The following is a 15879-nucleotide window of genomic DNA, read 5'->3' on the forward strand; positions in this document are numbered from 1 at the left end:
CATCGAATACAAGACAGCAAAGTATCCAAATCTGAGCCTGTGATCACTCAAGTGTGATTGATTGAATTGCACATCTAACTTCACTTCATCAACAGCAGAGTTTGCCCTCAGATGTGACTTTATTTTAGTTTAAGATATTCATAATAAGAATCAGCTCAGCACAGGGTTATCACTCTCTTATGCTGTGGTGATAATATGCTGCTCTCAGTTCAGCCAGAACATGTTTTTCGAGACTAAAAATGAACTGCAGCATGATTAATGCACATACTTGCTCTTCAGGTATTGCATGACTGGATTATCATAGTACAAACACAGCACAGAGCACGGTCACATGTGTGCAAACAGTTGAGAGCATACGAAGTAACCAGTTTATTATAATAACTCTCATTATCTAACCTTCAGCACTGTGACTGGGTGTGATTCTTACTCAGAAGACATGCTTTTATTAAAAATTGATTATTGCCACTATTTATCTGGCAGCAAATAAATGGTCCATGCTGATTTTTACTTTGCTGGACACTGATTGGTCGCTATAATAGCTGATCTGGTGACTGCATGAGAGAAGGTTACATCAATGGGCTTTACAGAATTACAGAATTAATGGGCTTTAGTAATTAATTATCTGTTGTTTGGGTGGAAGACAGGACTGTCTAGGTTACTTGTAAGGATCGGTGATCCAGAGAGGAGAAGTGGATGGCCTGTTTGCTGTAGCTCACACAAAACTCCACCATGTTCAGCAGGTTGAAAAACTTGGTAGGGGCGCCCATGCCTCCCCCTGCCCAAGCTGCTACCCCACCTTCCACCCCAGCTCCACCACCAAAGGTAAGTCCTGGACTCCTTTTATAATCATTGAAAATTCAGAAACTTTGACATTTGTAAAATCAATACATTTTACTTGCTAATTTTATAAAATTGGTCATTCATATCAGCTGCGCCCTGAACAGCTGTCCAGCAGTTTTAATATATGCAAACGTTAAATCAATTGGATTCTGTGTTTTCCTTTTGCTTGTCACACACAAGTAGTTTTAATAACAGTGAGAACCTCTGAAGCAGCTCAGCACTGATGAGAAGAGCAGTCGATGTAGTCTCAGCAGAGATATTGGGTCTAGATGAGCAGCAAGTCTTTGATATGAATGACATGAATTGAATTGAATTTTTTATTTCCAGGAAGAAAAGCCTCCTGAAAAGAAGGATGAGGAGCAGCCAAAGAAAGAAGAGGAAAAGAAAGAGGAACCAAAGAAAGAGGAAGAACCCAAGAAGGAAGAGCCAAAACCGGGTGAGAAGTCTTTTGATTTATTTACTCTTTCCGTGGAAAGTGTAATGCTGATCATGATGTCAGCTGTACACACCAGTATTTAGTGTTATTCTCTGTGCTTTACATTAGTTTTTGCAGAAGTCATTCAGATTGTGTTGTATTGGACTCTTTTTTACACTTTGATTTTTGAGGTTTTACCAAATGCAAATGAACTGAACAGTAAGGCTGAATGAACCAATGATCAAAAACACAGCATAATTTCTTCATATATGTAATACACACAGGCTTGTTTTAAATTATGAAACTGTGAACAACACACTGACGTAAATACCTCACTTTCAAGATCCTTCCCAACCTGGCACCATCATATCTCTCTGAACTTATTCACATCTACACACCTTCTCGAACTCTCCGATCCTCCTCTGCCAACCAGCTCTCTGCCCCGTCTGCTAACTTAACCACCATGGGGTCAAGAGCATTCAGCCGGTCTACCCCCCCCCCCCCCCCCCCGCCGCCTATGGAACACCTTATTCTTTATCTTTGCACTAAATGTCACCTGATTTATATTGTTTGATGTACTGTTGTTGTGTTATATGTGCCTTGTAAAGTGTCCTTGAGTGCTTTGAAAGGCGCCTTTAAATAAAATGCACTATTATTATTATTATTATTAGCATACATGATGCACAATCTGATGTAATGGCAAAGCTTTTGGTGCACAGCATAAATGTATCACTTGACACTCAAGTTTTATTACAGTGAAGAACATTATGTGGTCAATTACATGGAAGCATGAAAGCAGAATTTCTGGTTATGTTAGGTTCACTGTGGTTAGAAAGATATTATAATGTCTCTTTCTTACAGCTCCTGCACCTGCTGCCCCTGCTCCAGCTGCAGCAGCAGGTGATGATCCTGCCAATCCAGAGGGGGCTGAAGGGTAAGAATACATCATGAATAAAGAAATGATTGTCTGATCAGATCACAAACTAAAAGTCAGCATGTAATAGTGTTAGTATTGATGGCTTAATTTGGCACTCATCTGACATTTTAAGCTTTCCAAATGCTTGCAAGTGTTCATCTAAAGGGATTAACTGGTGTGGAGACCAGATGACAGGTTATCTGAAATTGACGTGGTTGAGAAGGTGAAAAGGGGGCGCTGACGTCTGTCTGTGCACAGATAAATGTGGGTCAAGGAGATGTGTTACCTCTTTGCTGAATGTTTGTCTTGTATCTCAGATGTTGTATTTCCTACTGGTCCCTACATTTTCCTTTAACTGACTTGAGAGCATTTTATCTAGAGAATGTTAGAGAATGACGAGTCTACAGAGATTAGATAATAGATAATAGACAACAAACAGTGACTGTACAAACTGCAATAACAGCAGCTACATCACACTGTGACTTGCAGCCTGTGACTCCTAAAGTAGGAAATGAGATTAGGAGCTTAGTAGTATCTGTGACTGAGAACAATCAGACAGCATTCACACACACACACACACACACACACACACACACACACACACACACACACGTAGAAGGATTTATTTAGATAATAATACATATTACTTTTTCTTCTGATTGTGATTTATGTTCTTTCTTTTTTGCAAGACACCAGCAAATACTGGGTGTGCCAAATTTATTTTCAACAGAGTGTTACACCTCCACAAACATTCAAAAGAATGTGCGTTCTATCAATAATAGTCAACAGTAGTTCACAGCAGGTCTAAACATTCACACATGTGACATGCTCTCAAATAAATCAATAACAAAGTCATAGAAAAAGCACACTTTGTGTTCTCAAAAAAAACCCACCGCAAAAACATAACACACAGACATTGCGTGCCCAATGAGATGAACATAGTGAAATATAGTAACAGGCAGTATTATCAGAATACGCAGTAAACCGTTCATGTTGGGAAAAACATCTTTGTCACATGAGTCCATCACTTCAATAATGGATGGGAATTGATGTCCCCCGTCCACTTTCCGTTTGATCAGTTGCCCAAACACAGTCAATTCAGAGGTCTACAAACCAAGTCCATAATGCCTACACGGCACAATGCGTCCAGCTGGCATAACGCGTCTGATGCAGGCAGCAGGGAGGCAGCAGCCTTCATTATTCCATAGAAAGATCTGTGATCCCCAAGGTAGCTGTATTGGGGTCGTCTGGCACTGTAACGTTAGCTGCATCATTCCCCATGGTGTGTGTAGCCTCACTAGCCTGTGTCGGAGGGTTGTGTGCATCGTCTGACGGCAATTTTTTGGGATGGGCACACCATGGCACACCCGTGGCTACGCCATTGGTCTTAATCCTATTTTCTCTTAGAGGGTCAGATAAAAGTGGAACAGAAATCCAACCTTGCTAATGACAGGCCTCTTAAAGAGGTGATGTAGGGTTGTGTGTCTGTCTGAATATTACACTCATTGCTCAAAATTGGCTCTCAATTTGGGTTTATTTAAATGACATTCTTTTTTCAGCAGAGTAACAACCCTGATCTTTGTGTCCCTCTCCTTGTAATAATGATGATGATTTGTATCATCATCATCATTATTATTATTATTATTATTATTATTATTATTATTATTATTATTATTATCATTATTATTATTATTATTATTATTATTATTCATTATTTGTATTGTTATTTATGAATGGATTCTTAATTGTCACGCCACAGTCTGTACAGAGCCTTACATGAATAAATAGATACATAAATGCAGTATACATCCAACATAACTATAGGGTACATCCACATGTATACACACATACAGCACATATACATAAGTTACAGTAACCAGATGTGAGCAGTGTGAAGAATAGGTGGAGGGGGTGCCTGCTGTCATTTACCATGTTGCATGTTCTGCCTGCATTGGTTTTGCTGTTCAGGTCTGAGAAGGTGGGGGCGGGGGAGGCCAATCATTTTGGAGGTTTTGTGTGTGATCTGCATGAGTTTGTGGAGGCAGTTGACATGATGAAGAAAAAGGGAGAACAGTGGAGGAGAATGAGTTGATTTATACTTTTGCAGAAAGTGCTTTTTAGTCTATAACTTTAATTATGAGAGGGAAGAGATTGGGCCTGATTAGAGAAATAACTTTTAAATATAGTGTTATGGTGTTCCTTATTTCATCTTTCTTTTATAATTTTTTCAGAGAAGAACCTCCTCCGTCTCCATCTGTTGTCTACTCTCGTTACACAGATGACATGGTCAGACATGCGAACCAGGCTTTAAGAGAGCGCACGCAGATGTTCAAAGAGAAAGTCACCGACCCGTATGCCACTTCTCCAGAGATCACCCCACCTGTCAGTAAGTACAGCCAGAAAACCAACCTGCAACCACACTTCAAAAAGAGCCATTTAACAAATCACCTGCTCTGTTCTGTTCAGCGCCCATTCTGAAGAAGGAGGACTACATCAAATTGAAGGAGGAAGAGCGCATCGCCAAAGAGGAAGCAGACAAGAAGAAGGCAGAGGATGCGGCTAAAAAGGCAGAGGAGAAGAAGAAAAAGGATGAGGAGAAGAAGCTGGAGGCGGAGAAGAAAGCTGAGGAGGACAGGCTCGCGGAGGAGGCCAGGAAAAAAGCCAAGCTCCTCCCAGACATCAACTGCGCCTGCTTCGATGCCCTCTTTCATCCATTAGAGGAGAAGATGGATACGGTCCTGGGGAACACCATAGACCCTTTCACAGGTGTGTGTGTGTGAGCTCCACCAAGGCTAAGTAAGAGCTGAGATGCTTAGAAATACTGAAATTTGACACATGGCATGAAAACGGGGTGCGGGTGATTGGAGACTTATATCATGAAGGGGTGCTAATGACTTTTCAACAACTGCAGTCACAGTTTAACATCCCCAGGGAACATTTTTATGGTTTCTTACAGATTAGACACTTTGTTGGTTCTAGGAGAATACCTCCGCCCGATGCAGACATGTACAATGATGTAGAGCGGTTCCTTATTAATCGCCACAACATCACCCATTTTATCTCTGCCTTTTACGCACTACTACACTCCCTCAGCCCGGGTCACATTTCAAGTATCAGTCAGAGGTGGGAAAGTGACTTTGGCACAGAGTACATCGAGGATGATTGGCAAGAGTCCATTAAAGTAATTAGGTCCACGTTTACATGTAATAGGCTGAGGGAGACACAATATAAAATATTACACCGACTTCATATAACTCCCTATATATTAAATAAGATGGATCGCCAGACCTCACCTTTGTGTAACAAGTGCAAAAGGGAGGTTGGAACATACTATCACTACTTTTGGCAGTGTAAATTAATTAAAAGATTTTGGGGTATGATCTCGCAGGAGCTGAGAGGTATTTTCCAGGTGCAGGTCAAAAGGGACCCGGGTTTCTTTATTCTAGGCTTGCCCTCCAAAGATGTAGCCCTAACACCTAATCAGTACAAACTTGGTGACAAATTACTATTGTTGGCTAGAAAGTGCATCTTGATTAACTGGATTAAAGACCAACCGCCTACTATCACTCTATGGTACAGAGAAATATTCAGGGTTCTTCCTCACGAAAGACTTAGTGCTGTTCTGAAAGGTAATGAGAGGTCTTTTACCCAAATATGGTCCCCTTTATTTAATTATTTGCCTGGGAGTCTGACTAATTTATTACTGAAAGGTCAACAGCCATTACGTTGGCCACGGCCAACTTGAACACTTTGGATTTTCTCTTCTCCTACATGTACATTTTTTTTACTTTTATTTTTTCTCTCACCCTAAACTTCTCGTATTACCGTATTAACACTGTTGTGACATGATGCCCTTGTACTGTATAATGTGATGTATTGGAACATCTCCTTTCTTTGCCGGATTGCACTTCATATGCTGTTATTGTTATGCATATATTATGTATATTATGTTTATTGAAAAATCAATAAATTCTGTTTAAAAAAAAAAAAAAGAAATACTGAAATATGCGTGTTTGTCTCTGCAGATCGTCGATATATTTGCTGGCTGGCTTTAGTAGCAGTGGCATACAACTACAACGCTTGGTTTTGCACTGCTCGACTGGCCTTCCCTTACCACAATGCTACTTCTAACCCCATTTGGATATTTTTTGACGTTCTTAGTGACGTAGTGAATGCCATTGACATTTTGCTGTGGCAACCCCGTCTTCAGTTTGTCAAAGGTGGAGACATTATTGTAAGTAACAGTATCATTATTGTATTTTGTGTGTGTGTGTGTGTGTGTATGTGTGTGTGTGTGTGTGTGTGTGTGTGTGTGTGTGTGTGTGTGTGCGTGTTGTTGTGATATCAATTTCTAATTAACATAAACTTCTGTTCTGTTCCTTGCAGACAAACAGAGCCATGACTAAGGTACATTATCGTAATTCGAGCCAATTTAAGGTGAGAATGTTATATGACCAAACCAAATCACAGAATTAAAAAAAACTGTTGTGAAACATAACCACATTTCCTGTTTCCTTCTCTTTTGTAGGTTGATTTGGTCAGCATCATCCCCTTTGACCTCCTCTCCGTCTATTTTGGATTCTCTTCCTTTTACCGACTCAACCGCTTCATCAGGGTAGGCAGGCAGCGGGATATGTTTTACTGGATATGTTAATGAAGAAAAACTGACATTTGTTGGTGTAACTTCACAGTTATTGTCCTGTTTCTCCTCTTTTATCCCTTCCACTCTCTCTAGGTGGATTCTTTCTTTGAGTTCAGCGATCGGCTGGAGAGTCTCATGGCAAAGGCCTACATATGGAGGTACATGCTTGTGGAGGAAATACAGGAGTAATGGAAAACGAGCTGTGATGAAGATAAACATTGATTTTATTGAGTTTTTAGTGCAAAGGCTACTTTTTAAAAAATTGTTAGCAATTTGAGTAAAAGAACACATCTGTTAGCAGTTCTCAAAACCAAACCATCTACTGTGCTTGCTTGTTGTTGAGTCACTGTCGTTTCATTGTTTGGATTCTCAACATTATGTTATATCTTCTGCTGGTTTCACAACAATGTATATACAGTAACAGTCAAAAATGTTGACACATTTTCTCATTCAAGACAATAGGAAGACATGTCCACATTTTGACTGGTACTTTACACATACATACATACATCTTTATTCTCTTTTATTTGGTCTAATCATTATTTCCTTTTTCTATCGATCTCTTTCCGATTACAGAGTTATTCGCACCACAGGCTATCTGCTCTACGTCCTGCATCTCAATGCCTGTATGTACTACGTTGCCTCAGTGCACCAGGGTATAGGAACAACCTTATGGGTGTATAATGGAGTTGGATCAGCGTACGTATTTTTAACATTTGTCTTGTTTATGTTTATTTGGCTCCCAGTCAGCTATAGAAAAGATTTTAATGTTCTGGTACTGGTCAACAAATCACTGAATGGTTTAGGTCCAGAACACATAAATGACATGTTTGTAGAATATAAACCCAGTAGAGCTCTGAGATATACTGACTCAGGTCAGATAGTTGAGCCCAGAGTTCAAACTAAACATGGTGAAGCAGCTTTTAGCTGTTATTCTGCACACAACTGGAACAAACTACCAGCTGAACTGAAATCAGCCCCAACTGTGAACATTTTTAAATCCAGGTTAAAAACATTTCTCTTCTCCTGTGCTTATGATTGAGCTCTTTTAAAGCACGTTACATTTTAATCTTTCATTTGCACTCTGATTTTAAAGCAAATCATTATTTTATGCTGCAATCTTATATTTAATGCTCTATTCTAGCATTTTATTTCTCTCTTCGTATTTGTCTGTACTTTGTTTTTATTATTAGTGTGGAGGGGGGGCGGGGGTTAATTGCATGTCTTAATGTTTCTCAAATTGCATGTTTTTCTGTTTTATGTAAAGCACATTGAGTTGCCATTGTGTATGAAATGCGCCAAATAAATCTGCCTTGCCTTGCCTTGCCTATTTATGATTAAAGTGCTTTTGTCATTGGAGCTCTCCATGGTGCTTTCACACCAACATAAAGGCCAAATCTCTCATTCTCTCTCTGTGGTCATGAAACACTGAAAGTCTCTGTCCATGGTGCTGAAAATGTTATGCAGTCTCTCTATGGCTGCATCTGAAATCACTCTATTTACTATATAATGCATTTTATCATTTTTATTTTGTTTGCTGTGTCCAAATTACAAATGTGAAATTTAAGCTCTATACAGCCCCTCACAAAATTCTCACAATGGAATAAATCCATTGCATGTACACTGCTTTCCACTAATAATCCCACAATACAACAAGTCACATTTTGTAGATATGACAATTCCAGTCATAGTTACTTTAGAGTAAATTACCTAATATATATATTATAAGGGCAGTATTAGTGATTTCAGGCGCATCTTATCTGGAAATGCCCTAACAACCAGAACACAATAGCAACCACCTACTGACACCCTAGAAACCTCACCAACACAGAGAAAGCATCTCACGTTACCCAAAGACCCCTAGCAATGCCATACCAACCATTATGGCATCACCACAGCAAGAATCTAATCTGATCCAGTTTTGTTTAAGGAAGGAAATGTGTAAAATGTAGCTTTTACCAGTGTTACACTATCACTGTGTTGTAACCTTGGTTAATGATTCCATGCGTTTCTCTAAATGTCGCTAAGTGTGTATGTTTATCAAAATGAAATAATGGTGCTTTACTGCATGCTGCCTGTCATTTTTCATTCCTTACTGTCCCCTCACAGGTACCTGCGTAGTTACTACTTTGCTGTCCGCAGTCTGATCAACATCGGGGGTCTTCCAGAGCCTACAACCATCTTTGAGATTAGCTTTCAGATGATTAACTTCTTCACTGGTGTCTTTGTGTTCTCCAGTTTGATTGGACAGGTAGGAAGACTCATTAATCTATCATGTGGCAACTGTTTGAGGATCAAAGACCGCTAGAGTCGTCCCTGTCATTCAGTTTGTTACTAAGAACTATTATCTAGTTTTATCTATGTAACGTCTTCTTACCACCTCCATTTCTTTCTTTCGGTCTTTCAGATGAGAGATGTCATAGGAGCTGCAACAGCAGGTCAGACATATTTCCGGGCATCAATGGACGGCTGTGTTGCCTACATGAACACATATATGATCCCCAGGCAAGTCCAGAACAGAGTCAGGATGTGGTACAACTACACTTGGGCTGCTCAGGGCATGTTGGGTGAGTCTTTTCTTTCTTTCTTTTTTGGGATTACCACCAGTATGTATTTTTTTTCTCTCTTTCATTAAATTTGTAGACCCAATCAAACCGTAACCAAGCTGGGACAGAACTAAAGTATTTAGAACTTGTACGATGACATTTGGTGGCATAGCTTTTAAAACTGTACTCAGCTTCAAAGCACTTTATCCAAGAAACCTGATGAGACACTAAAACTCTACTGAAAACCAAACTGATGAAACTCTTATAAGAATAGTTGCTCCATAAAGCAGGATACTGTGTTCTGTCCTCACTAAGTGTTGTCCCCATGAACGTATACTCAGCTATACAGACAGCTAAACACTCTCCTAACCAAACTCCAAGGAACAGGCCGATGTGTTGATTTTGGCAGTTTAATCAGGATAAAGTGTGAAACTGTAGACAAAACAGATATACACAAATGAAAATGTTGCATCAATATACAATATAACTTAGGCAAGCCAAATATTCACTAAAACACCAACATAATATCTCTGTAGTCAATGAGTGTGTTCTCAGAACCAAAAATATCATAAAAATATGTGGTTAATAAATAAAGTCGATCATTGTTACTTTTTCAAACTAATAATGATGCACACATGTTGCTTTATATGAACAAACAGTATAACTTAGAGATGATGCCATGTATAAACTGTGAAGGCGAGGATGGCAACAGATGAGCGCAGGCGGCTCCCCCTGGCAAGATCTTTAGACAGAGAGAGCTCCAAAGGAAATGACTTAAGAGGAAGTGACTCAACTATCTGTTTCTGGGGCTAACGCAATAAAATACACAAAACAACCACTAGGGCGTGATAACTGCGATACAGAGCAGATCTGGTTCCATCACACACCTGGCATCTCTAGCATGTCAAACTTAGAATTACTTGGCTGAGTCCTTTTGTAACAGAATGATGACTTCAGACACTGGCCTTAAGAACCATTTTGGTACACCGTCACTGACGACTTTTCATCACTTGGAAAAGTTCTTGTGATCATACCTGTGGGCCAGTTATGTCTCTTCACTAAGCTGTCTCTCAGCAGCACAACGTCTCCATCCATCAGATTAGGTCTTTCCATTCTCCATTTCTGTCGACCCTGGAGGCCACTGAGGTACTTCCTCCTCCATCTCTCCCAGAATGTGTTGGCTAAATTTTGGACCTGTGGCGCCACTGACATCTGAAGAGGTCACCATCATCAAAGTTGCCAGGAGGAACTGGGTGCATGCCAACCTTCTGCATCAGCAGCATGGCAGGGGTAAGCATAAGAGGTTCATCTGGATCTGTAGACACCGAGGTAAGTGGTCTGGAGTTGACTATAGCAGTGACCTCTGCCATAAAGGTTGTCAAGACCTCATGTGTTAGCTTTGCAGACCCAAGCTTAAGGAACATTGCATCAAGGGTCCGACGTGTGACGCCGATCATCCTCTGCCTCCCATGTGTGAGGAGTGGGGAGGATTGAATAACCACACGCAACCCTGGTCTGAGAGTTAGTTGGACACTTGCTGTTTAACAGGTCCCCTAACTGCGAAGAAGCGTCGAAGAGCATTAATGAAACTGGATGAATCCATCGATTCAATAACCTCAATGTGTATGGCGCCCATTCTCATACATGTGAAGATGATTGCCCAACGCTTGCTGTTTGCCAGTCCTCCACGTGTTCTTCGTGAGGTGACACACCATGGCCCAAACACGTCTAATCCTACGAAGGTGAATGGAGGATCTGTGCTCAAGCCATCAGCAGGCAGGTCCGCCATTTTCTGCTCTTCTTGTTTACCGCGCAGTTTCCGACATGTCACACAGTTGTAGATCAAACTACTGACAGAGTGCTTTCCTCCAGCAACCCAAAAACCAGCAGCTCTTAAAGCCCCTTCTTTCAAGTGCCGTCCTTGATGGCAGACCTGCTCGTGGCAATGTCTGATGAGCACGGAGGTAACATGGTGTTTGCCAGGAATGATGATTGGCTGACTTTCCTCTGGCATGAGCTGCGCCTTCTTCAGCTGTCCCCATACACGTAGAAGCTCGAAGCATTCACTGCCAAGCTGATGTGACAAATGTGTGACACATGTCACTACCTCTGGACGCAATTCCACATCTGATCCGGGGTCAACTAAGTTGAAAGCTTACTGTTGCAAGTGTCAGTGTTATTTATCCACAAGGAATGCTGGTCCAGTCAACCAAGAGGAACACACTAGCTGATTAGCTGGTATGGCTCTAGTTACATGATCTGCTGGGTTAACATCAGAAAGAACATAGTTCCATTGGCTTTTGTTGGTTGAACGTCTGATCCGTCCTACTCTGTTATGGACGTAGACATAGAACCGTCTACAGTCGTTGAATATATAGCCAAGTACCACTTTGCTATCTGTGAAAAGCTTGATGTCATCAACCTCCATGTCCAGCTCTGCAGATATAGCCTCTGCCATTTCCACCGCTAGAACGGCTGTACAGAGCTCGAGCCTTGGAATGGTGATGTCAGGCTTGGGAGCCAACTTTGTCTTGCCAAACAGGAATCCAACCTCACTATGTCCTGCGGCATCCGTGACCTTCAGGTAAGCAATGGCAGCGATAGCTTTAGTTGATGCATCACAAAAGATGCAGATCTCTTTCCTCTGAGCTGTGGAGAGTGAGATCGTAGTGTAGATCCTTGGAATCTTCAATCCTTTTAGATCTTGTAGAGAGGTGCACCACCTCTGCCACTGCTCGAACAACTCCTGAGGGAGTGGAGCATCCCATTCGCAAATATCAGTGGTTAACTCTCTCAAGATGGAGCGACCCTGAACAATGACAGGAGCAGCAAAACCCAATGGGTCAAATAGGCTGTTGATCGTAGATAACACGCCTCGACGTGTAAAGGGTTTTTCAGCAACAGCAACTTGGAAAGTCAGTGTATCTGTGGCAAGGTCCCATCCAAGACCCAGGCTGCGCTGCATAGGAGGAGGGTCGTGACCCACGTCCAGGTCTTGTAGGTTTGTGGCCAGGTCTTCAGCTGGGAAAGCTCTCATAACCTCAACACTGCGAGACGCAATCTTATGTAGTCTGAGATTAGATTGAGCCAACATGTCTTGTGCACCTTTCAGCACCTTGATGGCATCCTCTGCACTGGGGAAAGATTTCAGGCCATCGTCGGCGTAGAAATGTCGGTGCACAAAGTTCCTCACTTCGGGTCCATAGTCCTCTTCACCCTCCATGGCCGTCCTCTTCAGACCATAAATGGCCACAACTGATGAGGGACAGTTACCACCAACACATGAACTCTCATGCGAAACTCCAACACTTCGTCATCGAGTTGGTGGTTGCGAAACCACAAGAATCAGAGGTGGTCCCGATGATCCTCTCTCACCAGGAAGCTATGAAACATCTGTTTCCATTTTTTATAACCTGGACCTTATTTCTAGCATAAAATGCGATCATTTACTCACCCAGACAACTTTGGTGTCATTTGGAGTCGTTCGGACGAAATTAGCTCCAGTGGAGCGCCGTGTATATCCGTATAATGCGAGTACACGGGGCACCCGTGGTGGCATGTGAGGCCAGGAGATACACGTCTGGATGTGTCAGTAAACGTCTGTATCACAACACTGGAGGATTTCCGCTCAATGATAAACCGGGCTGTGGTAGAGACGTTCGGAAATCCATCATCCAGATCAGAGGTTAGTAGGTCAACCTACAGACCCCGGATGTTGATAACATGACACCACGGGCTCGGAGGGGAATAGCACTAACGTATCATAACAAAATATTGGTGAAATGAACTAGTTTCGCGGCAGATAATGCGTTATATAGAGGCTGTACTTCGGTGCCCTGTGTACTCGCATTATATGGATATACGCGGCGCTCCACTGGAGCTACTTTCGTCTGAACGACTCCAAATGACACCAAAGTTGTCTGGGTGAGTAAATGATCGCATTTTATGCTAGAAATAAGGTCCAGGTTGTAAAAAATGGTAATTATCCTTTAAGAGGAAGTGACTCAACTTCCTGTTTCTGGGGCTAACACAAACAACCACTAGGGCGTGATAACTGCGATACAGAGCAGATCTGGTTCCATCACATACCGTACTATAGAAAACTGGAGAGGGCATGTGTTTACTATCCTTTTGGGTCTGTTTTTCTCATGATCACAATTTTGTTACATTGACAGAACAAGCTGTGCTTTGTTGTAATCACAAAATCACATATCAAAAATCAGTTTAAAAAAAAAAAACATTGATTTTTCTTTTGTAGGGCCTTTTAGGCTTTCATACATTACTGCATTTAAATGAAAAAACCCTTAAAAATGGCAATGACAAAAAAAAAGCAAATACTTAAGTAGAATGATAATGATGATGTATTGTTTACCTGTTTATTTGTCAACCGAGCATGCAAACGTACTGTTTGTCACTTTTAGATGAGGGCGAGCTGCTGGATAATTTGCCTCTGGTGATGAAAACGGCCATCGCTGTGGACATCAACCTGGCCACTTTCCAGAAGATCGCACTGTTTCAGGTGTCTCAACGTTTACCATGTCCTTGCATTAGAGACACATCAAGATGACACACTACACAATCAGTACACACAGACATGAAATCAGATGACACTGTTATGATAATTGACCATTTTTCTGTCAAAACCTAGTGGCTGAGAAACAATGAATGTATTTCAATACTTAATACTTAAATATGGAGTCAAACAGTACGATAATACAGCAGCATACTGATATTGTTTCTTTCAGGGTTGTGACCAGCAGATGTTGGTGGACATGTTGCTGAGACTCAAGTCTATTGTTTATCTACCAGGAGATTTTGTTGTGAAAAAAGTGAGTATTTGTTTGTATGTGTGTGTGTGTTAAAAGATTGATGATCATGAACCAAAACCCCCAAACAATACGATCAAGATTTTGTATATCTGACTGTAAGGCTGACGTCTGCTCTCCTCTGCAGGGTGACATTGGTAAAGAGATGTACATCATCAAGAGTGGAGCGGTGCAGGTGGTGGGAGGACCCGACAACAGTATTGTGTTTGTCACCCTGAAGGCTGGCGCTGTGTTTGGAGAAATCAGGTTAGTCTGCAAGAGCATCTAATCTTGTATTTTTCTCATCTTAAAGCTAAATTACACCAAACTTTAATATTTACAAGTCTTTTTATGAGTGTAATGAGAATAAATTGATTTTCAAGCTAATAATGCTGCTCTGTTGTTACAATACGGTCATATTAACATTTAATAAAGATGCTCCACGTATCAAAGTATGCTAAAGAACAACCTACATCCAGCAAATTAAAATTTTCTGAATAGTATCACCTTAAAAAAAGGGCTGTTGCACTAAATTACATTTTATCCTATATATTTGGATAGTGCCTTTTTTTAGCTCGTTATACAACTTAAAAAAATCAAACTCATTGTTAGTTGTTATTGACGGATGGTTTATTTCTGCTTTCATTTGTCACAGTTTACTACAGTCTGCTAAAGATGGAGGAAACAGGCGCACAGCTAACGTAAAAGCACATGGCTTCGCTAACCTCTTTGTCCTGGAAAAGAAGGACTTGTTTGATATTCTCATCCACTACCCAGAGTCTCAGAAAGTGCTGGCCAGGAAGGGAAAGTGAGTGATATTCTAACTGTGCTTGAACAACAGAAAGATGAGTTTTGTATATAGAGTATGTATGTGGAGGTTTTGTTGTGATTATGGTTGTTTTAGTGACATTTTCTTTTTAAAACAGTATTTATAGTCCTTGTTATACTACTGTACATACGATGCAGCTCATTAAGGATTGTGTGTGTATGTGTGATTGTACAGGAAACTGGTCAAAGCTAAAGTCCCTGGAGGGGAAAATGAGAAACAGGCAAAAGGCATCACTCTCTTCGGACCGAGACCACCAACACCAAAGCTGTTCAGACTCTTTGGCATGTTACGTAAAGCCAAGGTAAAGTTTTAACATTGAGACAACAGTCTTCATAGAGGAATAGCTGCTGAGTAGCTGAGTTATTTCAAGTTGATTAGTTATTGATTTAGCTGTGAACAATTTGAAATAAGCCTGAATTTGTCCATTTTTTGAAAGCTAAGGTAATTCAAGTGCCTAAGTAAATGCCTTTTCTGTAGATAAAGTAGCATTGTTCTAGAACATTAAATCTAGCGGAGACACTAATGAGCCTCTAGAATAGTATTAACGTGTCTTTTTCCTGTCTTTTGTTCACAGGAGAACGAAAAGAAATGAGATGTGTGATGTTTTTCAGTTTCACCATTTCAAATTTGATTCAATTAGTGTGTTCCACTTTTCATTGGCTAATGAAAGTCTCACAAGGTAACATGCTTCACTTGTTGTCCATTCCAACACCATAGCCTCGGGATAAATGATGCAAGGTCTTTAGCACAGACATTTAACTGAAACCAATAAGATGTTATGAAAAGTTGCATAACCTTAATGGAAATGTAATTATAATCTAATGATATTCACTTTGTAAACTTTTTGCTTTCAAGATAAAGAAATGTCTAATTTTCAACGGATTAG

At 40.8% G+C, this 15879-nt stretch overlaps 1 protein-coding gene across 1 annotated transcript; it reads left to right on the forward strand.

Annotated features, from left to right (window-relative positions):
- Positions 1-729: 729 nt before the first annotated feature.
- On the forward strand, positions 730-15388 carry LOC128382496 (cyclic nucleotide-gated cation channel beta-3-like). The gene is made up of 17 exons (XM_053342487.1): positions 730-822; positions 1168-1276; positions 2117-2189; positions 4403-4557; positions 4638-4937; positions 6197-6405; positions 6558-6608; positions 6700-6786; positions 6907-6971; positions 7390-7512; positions 8923-9064; positions 9221-9380; positions 13781-13878; positions 14105-14188; positions 14313-14431; positions 14820-14972; positions 15168-15388. Exons 1-17 carry the CDS (start codon positions 730-732, stop codon positions 15304-15306), a joined length of 2160 nt encoding a protein of 719 aa, XP_053198462.1. The 3' UTR covers positions 15307-15388.
- The last annotated feature ends 491 nt before the right edge of the window (positions 15389-15879 follow it).

Source organism: Scomber japonicus, chromosome 21, assembly GCF_027409825.1.
Source record: "Scomber japonicus isolate fScoJap1 chromosome 21, fScoJap1.pri, whole genome shotgun sequence".
NCBI classification, from domain to species: Eukaryota; Metazoa; Chordata; class Actinopteri; order Scombriformes; family Scombridae; genus Scomber; species Scomber japonicus.

Bases quoted from the DNA above. Each gene is read 5' to 3' on its own strand.
- LOC128382496 (XM_053342487.1), top strand. From the start codon at position 730: ATGTTCAGCAGGTTGAAAAACTTGGTAGGGGCGCCCATGCCTCCCCCT. The intron at 4,938-6,196 runs GTGTGTGTGTGT...TTGTCTCTGCAG, and splicing joins CACCATAGACCCTTTCACAG to ATCGTCGATATATTTGCTGG. The intron at 14,973-15,167 runs GTGAGTGATATT...GTGATTGTACAG, and splicing joins GTGCTGGCCAGGAAGGGAAA to GAAACTGGTCAAAGCTAAAG.